Raw genomic sequence first — 13,848 nt, 5'->3', positions numbered from 1 at the left:
GTACCTGCTCTTCCAACCAATCCCGGCTTTCTGAACGGCGACCGAGGGCAGGATTAAACATGCGACACACTGTGCAGGTCAGGTGTCCCACTGAGGCAAAGCCTGTTGATACCGATTGATTTCGAGTGAAATGTTTTGTACAATCCTGGAAAAGGTCAAATCAAAGACACAAGGCTGCCGCAAGACGAGAATAACAACACTTGTTTTCAGGTTTTCATAGCTTTAGTACAAATGCGGCAGAAATACAAGTTAATTGCACATTTTAGTCAACAACCAATTGGTCTGATGGACACTTGTTATTAAAACACTTAAACATATACTGTACACATTTTTTTTTAACGCAGCCTGAATTATTAAACTATATAATACTATCTGGACAAGTAAAAAGTTGAAATAATTCAGAGGCGGCGGATCAGCGACATAGGCATAACATCCCTCCTGGATAATATAAAGATAACAGTGATAGTCACATTTTGACCCAAAGAAATCCTTACACACTAAAAACAGATACATTGCTATCAAGTTTTCCTTCCATGTTTGTTTTCCGTCTACGCATAGTCCATCGTGATTGTCATCATTTTCATCCCTCCAGTCCAGGAGCAAGGCAGCTTCATCTCTGGTAGCTGCAGGACCAGGACCGAGGCGTCACCAGCTCCCAGAAGCTGTTCTGATGAAGAAGAGCAGAGGAATTAACATCATCATGTAAGAATCTCATTTTACAACACCACTATTGTCAGCGAGCGGTTATCTGCGCTAAGCCCTTGTGTGTGTGTGTGAATGACACCGCGGGCTGTGGAGGAGGCCTTCGCTGGGGCTGCACAGAGACGCGGCGGTCGTAGAGGGGTAAGTATGTTAAGCACATCTGTGTCCATCTGTCATGAAAATTCTTCTCATCAGGGACTTCATCAGATAATTGAAGTTGGTTTGTGTGTTGTGTGAGTGTGCATGTGCGCGTGTGTGTGTGTGTGTGTGTGTGTGTGTGTGTGAGGGAGGAAGGGAGGGGTCTAAGGGTTAAATACATATCAGAGTTTTAAATAAACGTCAGTTACTCAACATGTGTCTCTCCATCCCAGGCTTACATGGGAAAATTTGGATGTGTTATCCCTTTACAAACAAGTTTATGCACTTTGTTTTTGTGTCTGTTTGTGTGTGTGTGTGTGTGTGTGTGTGTGTGTGTGTGTGTGTGTGTGTGTGTGTGTGTATGCCAATGCCATTCACCTGCTGGTCCCATTTTCCATTTAGAAACTGGGGTCAAAGTACAATGACATCATTCTGGTACAACAAACAAACGATTTCACTTAAAATCTACAACATCCAGTCACATGGTACAGAATGTTATATTTTTAATTTCTGTTGCTCAATCTACTTATTTAGTCATGAACAACTTACTGAGTAACTTCGCCACTGCACCTTCCCCACCGAGCTTAAACAATCAGTCCAGTGGAGGAGTTGTTTGTGTCCTCAAAAACCATAATAACTCTTTCAGAGAGGAATATAACAGTGTATGCCTCTTCATATTTCTGCTTTAAAAAAAAAGCTAACAAATCTCACTTTCTGTCAGGTTTTATGAAAAAAATGTTTTGAGACAAATTAATGTTGTGTCACAGACGTCCCCAAGAAAACCTGCGTCTAAAAAAGACCCTGACAGAGGGATTGGTTCTTGACCCGATTCTATGTTGCTGTAAAACAAAAGTGACGTCTGTGTTGTCAATCCTTTTTGGAAGCCCAGAGTGATTGTGGCACTGAGCACGGGGAAACCCACAAAGAAGCTGCAGAAGAACTGCATGTCTCTCAAACCATTCATCAGGCTGATACAGAACAACGCTTTAAAAAGTTCTGGTGTCATAAAAATCTGCATCACCTGGATATCAAGACACTAGTTCAAGTCTGATTGCTCTTTGTGGCCTTTTTCAGGAGACATGTGCAGTGCGCGGAGCACATACCTCTTTCCGCGGGCAGTGTATTTGAGCGTACCACTCCTGGCTGTACAGGCACACCTGGACGCCCTGGCCCAGGAAGAGACACGCCCACATGATGATGTTGAACACGGGGCTCTGACGCTTGTCGTTCATGGTAAAATTGAACACCACTGAAAAAAAGAAGTCATAGGTGAATGTTGATTTTTTTTTTTTTTGTGAAGCCCTATTTGTAGTTAAACATTAATTCTTTATCTGTGTCAAGGTTGTGAAATGTGAAGGTGTTAGTTCAATGGTAGCAGGGACAAACATTGAGAGCATTAAATGTGGGGGGGGGAACTAACATGTAATGTTTTTTACATGTTAGGCATTGAAGTTATTATATTCTTTTCAGCATCCGGGTCTGACAACTGGATAAACTTTGGTTTGTATCACGGTGGAAACCGTATATCGAGCATATCCCTCACCTCCGAAGACTGCAAAGAGGCAGAACATGACGGGGTAGAAGAATCCCAAGCCCATGGTCAAGGCGTATTCATGGACGACAGCAGAGACGATGAACACGGAGAGCATAGCAGCTGCTCGGAATTTCCTTTTCGACAGCTGCAGGGATCAGAGAGAGAGAGGCGGAGTTTGGCTCAAAGTTCAAGGGTCAGGCTGGTTCAGTGTGGATTTTGTACACACACAAAACCCATGTGACCTTAGTGTTTTGTTTATAATGTCTCAACTGTTGGTGGATTTGATTTGAGTTTTCTGTGATGGATCTTACCCAGAGGAAGTCTCTGTATCCGTAGTAATACAGCCAGTCGTGAACCACCACATTCCAGGTACGGTAGTAGTTGGCAAACGACGTAGAGTTCCACCAATCCTGGAAAATAAAAAGATAATTAAATCAAGTATGATCACTATATTTTGAGGCTTGGAAAAAATAACTGGGATCAATCAAATACGTTAAGTTGCGTTAGTCAGATGCAAACACGAGTGCTTTTATTCACTTGAAAATTAAATGAAATGTGGCTTTAATGTTTTCAAGAAAAAAAATGTGGCCACATTATCACAAACTAAACAGCAAATGAGAGATGTAAAGTTCACATTTGAAGGAAAAGTGTAACATTTTTGAAAATATGCTGACATTATTTCTGAAAATGAGATAAGAAGACTGACAGCAATGTCTGTACCGAGAATCATAGTTTAGTTTTGTTTAAAAAAACAAAACCTGGAAAAATTAAACTCCCCCAAAAAAACTGAGAACAGCAGATAACTTCTGACTGTAGCTCCATACTTATGCACAGATTTGAGAGTGGTATCAATCTTCTCATCTAATTAAAAAAAACAAAAAACATAAAGAAATTGAAAAAAATTGAATTATTTAAAACGTTACCAACAGCAAACGTGAGCATGGTGGTTCTTCATTAATTCCGTTAGAGAACAGGCATGTCTAAGTCTCTTGTTCGTATATTTAATACGGAAGTGTATAATGATGGAAAGTTGAAGAACTTTTTTTGCCAAGCCACCCTGCTCTAATTTTACTTGTCATTTAACAAAGGTTACCATGGTGATTCTTTATTAATTCCATTCAAAGTCATCCGGGCAAGCAGGCATTTTCACACACTATGGTTTAGTCTTTTGTTTAATATGAATGTATACAATGATGGAAAATTTGAACAATTTTTTGCCAAGGCACCCTGCTGTGCTTTCACTGCTCATTAACTAATATAAATCCTCACAGGGGAGGTGATGCCACAGAAAAAACAGCCAAGACTTGAGAGTGGTATCAGTATTTTCATTTTACGCTCAAAAAATAAAAACATTGAAATAGTAATAATAATAATCGTGAATAGAAAATGACCCAGCTTGTCAAACTGTGACTAAAGGCAAAGTTGAGCATGGGGCTCCTTCACTATTGGGAATCAGCCAGGCAAGCAGGCGTTTGCACACTCCATCGTTCAGTCTCTTGTTTAACAGGGGCATATGTAATGAAGGAAAAGTTCAACTGTTTTTGCCAAGCCACCCTGCTGTAATTTCACTCGTCATTAATTACTATAAATCCTCACAGGAGAGGTGATCAGCCCATGCACACGCACCTTGTAGAATATCCTGTCAGCAAAACGCAGCAGCTCCCCGAAGAGGTTGAGCCAGCAGTGCAGGAAGGCGAAGAAACACAACAGAAGGAGCATTATACCTGAGACACAGAAACAGAGGAGGGGTGAGTGGGGCGGTGGCCACTTTTATTAAGTGCAATAGCTCTCTCATAAGAAGTGTAACTTAACACTGGCGCTTTTATGCCAGCACTTACTTTAAAAGCTATTCACTTAAAGAGGGTAATAAACATGGCAGTCTTTGAGTTACCTATCTGATTGCACCTTTGCACAATAGCATATTTAATCTTATCACTCTCATTTATGTGTTCCAGTAAAAAAAAATTAAAATAAATGTAGTAGTGGCTTCACGCAGTGGGTGTGTGTGTGCTGCACGTGCTTTTAAAGGACAGTACCTGGTAATATTGAGTGGAAAACAGCCAAAACCATTGTCCGTGTAGTAAATGGCTGCTTGGTCTCGGGTCGGAAGACGGGCACACAGAGCCGCACCAGAATAAAGTAGCCGTAAAACAGGCAGCCCAGGATCTACAAAAAGATCATGGTAGTGTTATTTTAAAAAAAAAGTCATATACCTAGGATAATGAAACGCTTAGAACTGCACCTGCAGTTTATGATCCTATGTTTAATATTGTATATTTAATGACATATTCCAACAACGTATGGAAATGAGAATATCTCAATTCTAGAGATGTGCTGAACACAGTCACTGAGTTTAGTCTTACCATGCCAAGAGTACTGCCAACGTACTTCCATCTAATGTGGGTATTTCTGAGAAGATCAGAGAGGATTCTTCAGAAAATGAATTGTGATACTGTGTTTTCACATCTTATGATCATGTCACATTGCTGGATGAGAGCAGCATTTATTATCCCTAATTTGGACAGAGGCCCAAATTAGGGATGATAAATACCTATTTACTTTTTTAGTTTATTTTCCCTTTAACAGCATCTTCTGTCAGAGGACACTTTGGGCGATTTTCTGCTTTTAAAGGTCCCACAAGTAAATTTTTTGTGATAACTTCTGATGGGTTTTATAATAAATCATGTGTACATACACGGGATCACGAAACAAAGAGCAAATGAGATCCGAGCCCAGGGGACAAGATAGTACAGTATGTCTTACCGGGGGTATGATTCCCTGTAGATGAGAGTAGGACAGAAGAGGAAGTACAAATAGCTGGAAAATGTTGGGAGTGTTGGGCTCTCTCCTGAAAAAATAAAGATAAGAATGACTATCAAATTAGAAGGCTTCCAGTTTTGAGTCTTCAAATCTGGCAGTGCAATAACCCGTCGCAGGTTTGAATTATTAAAAAAGGGGCTAAAAATAGCCCCGGGTTAAGAGGCGAGGCTTCTCATGTAATCTTTTTTCCTTTCTTTGTCTGGCATAATACCTGCCATTAACATTTCCATTTTCTGAATTCTAAAGCTTTTCTGTGCCCCAGTGTCGGAAAACAAATGGCCATGTTTGAAATTGTCGGGGGTTTACTGCAAAATCGTTAAGCCATTGTGTCAAATTATCAGCCTTGAAGTCTATAATTTAGTTTCCTGAATTTTCTCGCAGTACTCCACTCTAGTTTTAGCCTCTTTCTAATATTGATGACATTTAACACCCGTGAGAGGCTGGCTGTTTTGGGATAATTGCATGAAACAGATTGCATGAACATCATACATTTAACTTTAATCAAACCAAGGTAGAATGAAGACATACTATAAGATTTATTTTTTTCAGTTTGCTGTTTTTCAGGACTATTGTTTTCTCTTGGAGGTATTTTACTACAGTGATTACTGAATTACATTAATTTACCAAGACTTTGAGTCTTTTCATTGTTAGTTTTACTCTTCGGCATGAATCATTAGGCAGTAACCATCTGAGCTCTGTTTTTAGTCATTTTTCTCTGGTGTCTGGCAGTGTCACTGTGAGTAATGATCCCGCCGGAGGAATAAATACGCCTGACATCAATACAATACAATACCTTCCTTTGGTGTATCCTTCATTACAACGGGAGCAGTTTCTCGTATGTAGGAGTAGCTCTTCATCAGGAATCGAATCTGAGGGAAATTGATAAAGACATAATGTGAAGTGAGACATAATGGAGGAGAAATAATAGCTTCTGCATTGTCTGTTTGTATTGCCTGCATGGACGGGGTGTCTGAGGAGAACAACCTACATCTTCATGGCCTCAATATCTTGTTTCCGATATTGCTCACATTGACCAAATGATGTATTTGAGCGTTCACTCCTTCTCCAGCTGGAGAACTCATTTTTCATTTTACCAATTTTTACAAACTGCTGTTACGACCCAATGCATCATCAATCTGCATAGAGCAGGGAACCACTTACTCCCTTTTGGGCAATTTGGTGAATTAAAATCATTCATTTATGCGTCAAAATGAACAGCTTCAGAATAACAACTTGACTGCCCGGACCAGATGAGGTCAGGTCCGGGTTTCCCAACAGCATCGAAGCACACGGGATAATCTCACTCCATCGAATTGAGCTAAAATGATCTGAGCACTAAGGCATTTTTTGGGAGGCCGGGGGCCGGTGTAATAAAGAGGATGAGGAGGAATTACAGTATTGGTGTGTGATGTTCAAGCGTTGGCAACACAGAGATCTGCGCGCTCTCTGTTACTGACCCCCATCTCTGGCCAGCAGGCCTTTCCTATCACAAGGTTCCTGCTGGTGGCAGGGCTGCATTCATAATTACCAATTAATATGATTTTATGTACAGAATGTAATGTTATCTACTGGCACACATCATTTCTAATGAGAATTGTTATTGCTGGGTACTATTCAATTGGATTTTTATGCTGAGCAGCAGTTAACGTCGCACTAAAATCATGTTAATCATTCTGCAGCAGTTAATGAAAGAACTGTAGTGTCACTCGACCTGATGACCTCAGTTTTCTTTGAGGAAGCACCAGGCTCAGCTCATTTCTTCCACCCTGGGCCGAGGTGAACTGGGGGAGGGGGCTTCGTTCTGGCCTAGCGGTGGCATTTTAAAAAATTGCGATGAGGGATGAAGCAGCAAAAAACCCACGTGACGTTTGGGTGGGCGGATATGCATTATGTTTCAGGGATTGGAAGAATGCCATGTGGGATCCTTGAGCTAGACTGCCCGAGCTGGCTCACAGGCTTCGCTACATCAAGAGTAGTCGATAAAAAAATGTTCAATCTTGCCAATGGTTTGATGCATCTAGATAACAAATCGCTTTTTTTTCTTTAGACTTTGAGACACATAGGACGTTAAGGCTTGTTGCTCTGTAGTCAGGCTTATCACATTGTCGCTTGCTGTGTGACTCAGAAAACGTCGGCGTCTTATGTTCATGAGTCACGGAAAAATTAAATTTACACCACTACTCTTTGCCAAGAATCTCCTAAAGGGCAAGTGTGAACCAGTTTTGTCTGTTGTTCCTTGTTGTATTGATTAAACTCTTATTCCTGTTCTTATTTTGAAGCCTCAGTGAGTATTCGTGCCTTTTGTTTTGTCTTCTGTTTTAGTCACTGATACACACACACACACACACACACACGGATTACTTGGTACAGTAAATATCACGTACGCATAGTCTCTGTTTGATGTGAACACTGGGTTTTTATTAGGGGCCATGTCCAGTACTGGGAAGTAAAAAAAAAAGAATCTTTAAAGAGGGTATTAAAGAAGTGTGTCCTCAGCTGGATTTTTCTTACAACTTAAAAATAAACTTTTCAGTGCTCTGATATTTTGCACAGATGACGACCCGCAGCAGTCCCAAACTTTTGCAAACTTTCTGTTCTCTACTGTGGCAGCCCAAACTTTTTCAACTTTGTGAGAACCTCATCATTCATTCGCTGGAGCATGAGTCGTACGCTACTTGATATTCGCCACACTTTTACACCTGTTCCCCCCCAGCAAGATTTATTCCTGAAACACACATGCACACACACACACACACACACACACACACACACTGACCTGCTCCAGTATCACAATGAACCGCGAGGCCGGCGGCAGCTGGTTGTCGACGACCACGTAGATCGGGTACAGTCCCAGAACACAGGTCTGAATGGAGGACAAGATTAACCCTGTCCCAAGAGAGAGCCCCAGCTTGGAGGGGAAGGTGTGGTACAAGGAACCCCAAAACACCAGGGTGTAGTAGGGAACAAACAGGGTGTAGACGAACATCACGAGCCAGGCCTGGATGACTGTCCCCAGGTTCCCAAAGGCGAAGAAAAGGAGATCGAACTCCAAGACCAACCTGAGATTTGGGAGAAGAGGGAGACTGGTGAGTTGGAGGAAGCACATTAGATAAATAACATACAGTCAGTGCATAAACACAAGCAAATTATTATTAAAGCAAGATGTTAAAATACCGGTGATAGTTCCCAAGGCACTTCAGTATCCAGGAAAATAATTGTTATAAAAATGTGTGGCTGCCAGTGACAATAAAGGCAGGACATTTGGTTGATGTGTTCTCTTTTAGTTTTAAACTGGGTTTTAAATAACCATTTTAATTATAATAAAGCATGAATGCACCGTTAAATGCTTTAATTATTTCGCTAATACTTCCCCCTGTGGTGATGATAATAAAAGATCTGAAATAGTGCCTCATTGCAGCATGTCAGAGGATTTGTTTAAAATTCATCATGCACTTGCAAGTGCAATATTGTTTTTTTATGTCATCAGTTCACTCATAAAAATCAATGTGAGCTGAGGGTGAATGTATTGTGTAGAGTCGGCCGTGAGCACTTGCACCAGTGAGAAACATAAGAATTAATCTCACAAACATGTGTCTGCAAAACAGCAACCAAATAATTACTGCGCTGCCCAAAGCAGCAGCAGCAGAAATACTCAGAGGGGATTGATGGCACACAATCTTTACTTCGGCTAGATGAGCAGAGGGGCCAAGAGAGAGAGAGATGGAGGGAAAGAAGATAACAAGTGACTCAGACGTTTTTTTTTTTAAAGCTTCGGGGGTAATTGAGTCTCCCTATTATTATTCGGTTCAGGGTCGTAGAGTTTGGGACATGTGACGCACCTTCCCTGGTCGATGTAGTCGACAGCCAGCGTGCTCAGGCAGAAGATGAGGAGCACGGCTATGAACATGTGATAGATGGTTCTGATGTGACTGATCTCAAACAGTTCACTGATGGAGAGGAGGACACGCAGAGACAGCAATATGAAATCATCTCATTAAAAAAACACTTTCAGGTTTTATTTATGTGCATATAGTACTGTACATCAATATAAATATATATATATATATATATATATAATTCCCTCATATGTCCTTCATCAGGATGGCATCACATTAAATGAAATGAAATATTTTACGCTTATATACAATAATATTCTGTAAAGCTGCCACTGTGATGAATGCAAGATAAGTTAAAGAAAAAGGGACTATATATGGGCAAAAACGTGTCAATTGATCAATAAGTTATTCAATAGATATTTCACCTTCAAATATTTTAATAATAATATATATTTAAAGCGATATTACCAAAAATGTTCTGTCTCTCTTTGTCTTACTTGACTGTAAATCGTATGTCTTTGGGTTTTTCGGCTGTTGCAGGCAAAACAAGATGAAGACGACGTCACCTTGGTCTTTGATCATTTTGACATTTTTGATTAACCAAGAAATCAGCTGACGTATTCTCAGTTGAAGTTGTAAAGTTCACATTGCTCTGCGCATTGCTGCGTTTGCATACACTGAACAGGAAATAAAAATGTCAGCCTTGCAAACTTACTCCAGCAGCGATGGCCTGTCCGTGAACACTTTGCCATCATCCATTTTCTCAGATCTGAAACAAAGACAAGAAGAAGAAACAGAGATCATCAACCAGGCCAATATAATCTCATCTGCACTGCCAAAAGTCGCAGCTGCTCTTTTCTCCTACTCACCTCACTGAGGACTTTTTTGTCATCTTTCCGTTCATGGTCCGCTGGGTGTGTGTGAAAGGCTGGATGGACTCAGTCAGAGCTCTGTCCAGAATATCACTGAGCTGATCCTGGACCTGCTCCAGGACTTTTACCTTCATCTTCTACAGGAGCACAAACAGGAGACATTCTTTTTCTTTCCATCCGCCAACACACAAGGTACTTGTGTGTGAGTGTAGCTCACATTACGCTTGAATAGCTTCAGCATCTGTATTTATTCTTTTTAAATGATTAAGACATAGGGGAGACAGTGTGGCTGAGGGGATGGTTGATGAAGTATATATCTGTTTATATATACCTGTTTATGTTTCTGCCACTGTCTCAGTTCGTCCTCCTGCACATTATCATGGCTCCCAACTGCAAAAAAGACAAGATGCAAAAACATATTCTACATCTGAATTGCAAAAATAGAAGTCCCAACCTCTGCTCATACATCTCCAAAATCCAATAAAAGTATGCAATCCTTCAGTACACATCCCCTTTTCAAAACACATGCACACATACACTGTATATTAAGTTTAAACATGTATTTCACAAACAATTTGGCAAAATAGACAACAAATCATTTTTGACCATACCAGGACAGGAGAGCTCGTCTGACTGACGGGCCTTAACGTTTCGCTGCCACGGTCCCTTTGGTGGCTCTGCAGTCGTCATGGTTACCACTGCAGTGGGCCACAGCAGACAGGACAATCCACTGGGACCAAACGTGGAGGATCCTGTGCATATCAAAGTTGCGGGTTAGTCTCACACACTTGAAAAACTAAGAGCTCCTCTCTTGATGTATGAAAGTCTGAGTGACCGATGTATAATGCCTGATTATTATTTTCTCTATTTTTCCTGTTTTTTGTTGGTTCAATAAGGATGGGGAAAAACCTCAGAGAACTAGGTTAATCTTTACACCTTACTCATAACAATTTGGATCCATACGTAGCCCAGGTCATGGTTCTTATCAGAGGGAAATTCATAGTCAATCGCTTTGAGCCGAAATCCTCAGGTACAAATCAAATCATGTGTTTGGCACTTGAAACGCTGCGACATTGCACAAGTAAGATGCAACCTGTGCTTACAGTATATGTTTCAGCTTGTCGAGAGCGGAGCGGCAACTGTCTTTTAGCCCAAGTGTTTTGCTGGAGATGTTGAGGTTTGATGATTCAGAGCGAGGATTTTCAACTTTGAATCGAGAGATTAAATCAGGTGACAGGCCCATTGCTGGCAGTTTGCCTCATGCTAAAAAATGTATATTCCTGTTGAGCATCAGTGCCCAGGAGCTGAGCTTACTGAGTGTGAATCCCAAAAACTGCAGGTCTGAATGCAGGAACATTTACTGTATGTATGTGTAAAGGCTTTGAACTGAAGTGACCTCCAGTGGTTTTCCACAATAAGAGCGCTATCACCAGTCATTGTAGGTCAAGCTAAACAATGTAAACAAATTATAAAGCCGGTCTAACCACCTCCTGTGGAAGTATAGATAAGATACACGGGAGACTGACGAGGAAATTGTGTTCAACAGACTTCCAGTGACGGGTCAAAGTCACAGAGTGACCTCATCTTCGAAGCCATGCTGTTTGATCACTCCTCAGAGACAATGTCAACATAGCAGATAAACTTTGCACAGATATGCTGAAAAACATTATGTTGCTGAGGCTGATGTGATGGGAGAGAAGGAGACGAAAGGAAAGAAAACTTGTTTTTGGACAGATTGACTTTTATGTAAGAGTTTGTCAGTCTAAGGTAAGTTGAGGGTGAGGGGGTCATGCATGGTCATGTTTGAAGAAAACAAAGTTTTTTGGGATTATTTCCCGCTATCATTCTGTCTAACTCTCCTCTGGCTTGCTTCTACTCCCGATGGTAAAATGGCTCAATTTGAACGATATGTAGATGCTCTCATGAGCAATCAACGGATCTCAAGAGCAAACTGTATAATGACGCCGTCAAACTGCCGCCTCAGCGATATTTAGATCTGACAGAATTGTGATTATCATGGCTTTTTGTGACTTAATTCTTACACGCAAATTGCCGACGTATATCGGCATTTTTATCTATCATCATCAGAAACGGTGTCAAGTTCCAAGTTCCTCCCGAGTCATAGCTTTTTAAACTCTCATTAGGTTGACGCTGACATTAATATTTCAGATGGGAGATATAAAAGTCAAGCTGTTGGGTTCGGTCCAACTCAATTTTGTCAGTACGAAATTCAAAGAAAAGACAATGAAATGCTCTCCTGGGGATACAGGTCGACCCAAATTACAATTATTAAAATGAATGCAGTCAATCAGCGTTAACTGTCATCTTCAGTCAAACTGATGGTTGAGTGATGAAAGTCTTGTCATGGTTTGTTGACAGGGGGAACAAAACAAACATTTGAAGCCATATTTTGAAAGAGACCCCTTGAATGTCTCCCATCGTATTTTCAGCTGAGTGGTTTATAATCTCATCAGAGGAACAGAGTCAACACTGTATTAGCATACTGAGTACTTCTGACAAACGTCAAATGATTGAATCACAACTGTCAGAACACAAAAAAATAAGGCAATGATCTTTATCTTATCATTTCTGCAACATGACTACTGCAGCTTTTATTTTATTGCTTCCTGTTTGCTATTTAGCTGCTTAAACGTACAGAACAGATTGAGAGATTTTACTGAGAAATTGCATCATCAGCCATGTTGAACTTTCTCTGTAATGTCTTTTTCTTGGGGTCATTTTTTTTTTTTTTTACAATTACAACTTCTACAACATTGCAGATAACAGAAGCAAAGGACTTTAAATCCTCAAAGCGACAGATGTCAGACACAGACAGTGTCAGGCAGACGTGACGTTCATAACAAACATCGTCATCGTGTCAGTTTTGTACTCACGCGGTCTTCTCGCCTCGGGCTCTGTCAGTGGTCCGCAGGTTGAGAGGCACTGCCACAGTCAATGACTCCGGCTGAGAGGGTTGTTGGAGTGTATTTAAGTTCTGGTGATTAGTGTCCTCTCCTTTCCTCACCTGCTACTTTGAACTTTGTCCTATTGGCTCCTGGCCGTGGACTCTCAGCTGTCCAACCCCTTTGCTTCCTAGTACTTCAAATTATGCATTTTTTAAAAGCCCATTCACCTCCACTGAAAATGATTAATCACTTGGATGTCGGACCAGAGTGTATTTGCACATTTTGACACTATTTTTTGACACAGATTCATCAAACAAAGTTTTGAAATGGACCATATCTGCATATTTATAGATTCTTAGGGAATAGATGCACTTGTGGAAATTCATGATTAGGTATTTGAACTGTTTTTTTGGAAAAACATCAGACACAAATGGCTATTTAAAGTAAAGCTGTGTCTTTTTAACATGACCTTCCAATGGAAAAAAACCTTTGTCGTCATGGAAACATGCCTGAGAATCTTGTCTATATGAGTTCGTACCTCATAAGGCCACAGCTAAGACAAAATTTCCACGTGATCTGGTAAATCAAAAACGTGTTTGTTTTTAGCAATACATCCCAGACAAATGGATTCTGTTGTGCAATCAGTTTGTTTAGAGTGTTGAGTGTTTTCCAAAAGTGGACAGAAATTTGAACAAACTGTCTGAATTTCAAGCAAACGGATGCAGAATCAAATATGACTTTGGACAATGAACTCAGTTCAGAAGTTTTTTTTAATCGTATACCAAGGTGTAGCAGTACATTTACAGCATGACGTGGGTTTCAGAGGGAGAATGAAAATGACTAAAACACTATGAAGTCCCTTAAGATAGATTTTATGTGGAATCTAAACGACTAATTCATTCAAACTGACAATAAATCATCAGGTCATTTTCACAAAACTGTACTAAGCTATAGTGGTTGTGGATTAATTTACAAAATCAAAGTTCAGTATCTACTTAGTATTTATGCATGTTGAAAAACGTTTTCAAACTTGACATTTG

General features: G+C 40.5%; 1 protein-coding gene across 1 annotated transcript; it reads right to left on the bottom strand.

Moving 5' to 3' along the window:
- Positions 1-203: 203 nt before the first annotated feature.
- Positions 204-12,987, bottom strand: soat2 (sterol O-acyltransferase 2). The gene is made up of 16 exons (XM_035631387.2): positions 12,797-12,987; positions 10,514-10,654; positions 10,234-10,292; positions 9,900-10,039; positions 9,746-9,799; positions 9,034-9,141; positions 7,971-8,253; positions 5,988-6,063; positions 5,138-5,222; positions 4,738-4,783; positions 4,411-4,540; positions 4,001-4,098; positions 2,686-2,784; positions 2,384-2,519; positions 1,944-2,089; positions 204-667 (listed from the first exon to the last, which is right to left on the bottom strand). The coding sequence occupies exons 2-16, from the start codon at positions 10,590-10,592 to the stop codon at positions 611-613; spliced, it is 1,596 nt and encodes a 531-aa protein (XP_035487280.1). The 5' UTR covers positions 10,593-10,654; positions 12,797-12,987; the 3' UTR covers positions 204-610.
- Positions 12,988-13,848: the final 861 nt, after the last annotated feature.

Source organism: Scophthalmus maximus, chromosome 6, assembly GCF_022379125.1.
Source record: "Scophthalmus maximus strain ysfricsl-2021 chromosome 6, ASM2237912v1, whole genome shotgun sequence".
Lineage (NCBI taxonomy): Eukaryota > Metazoa > Chordata > Actinopteri > Pleuronectiformes > Scophthalmidae > Scophthalmus > Scophthalmus maximus.
Note: the sequence above shows the minus strand (reverse complement) of the source record. Positions and strands in the feature narration are given on the sequence as shown.

Excerpts from the sequence above, each read along its gene's own strand:
- soat2 (XM_035631387.2), bottom strand. The coding sequence starts at position 10,592 with ATGACGACTGCAGAGCCACCAAAGGGACCGTGGCAGCGAAACGTTAAG. Across the intron at positions 10,293-10,513 it reads AGACGAGCTCTCCTGTCCTG|TTGGGAGCCATGATAATGTG; the intron begins GTATGGTCAAAA and ends TCTTTTTTGCAG. Across the intron at positions 5,223-5,987 it reads GAAGGATACACCAAAGGAAG|GAGAGAGCCCAACACTCCCA; the intron begins GTATTGTATTGT and ends TTATTTTTTCAG.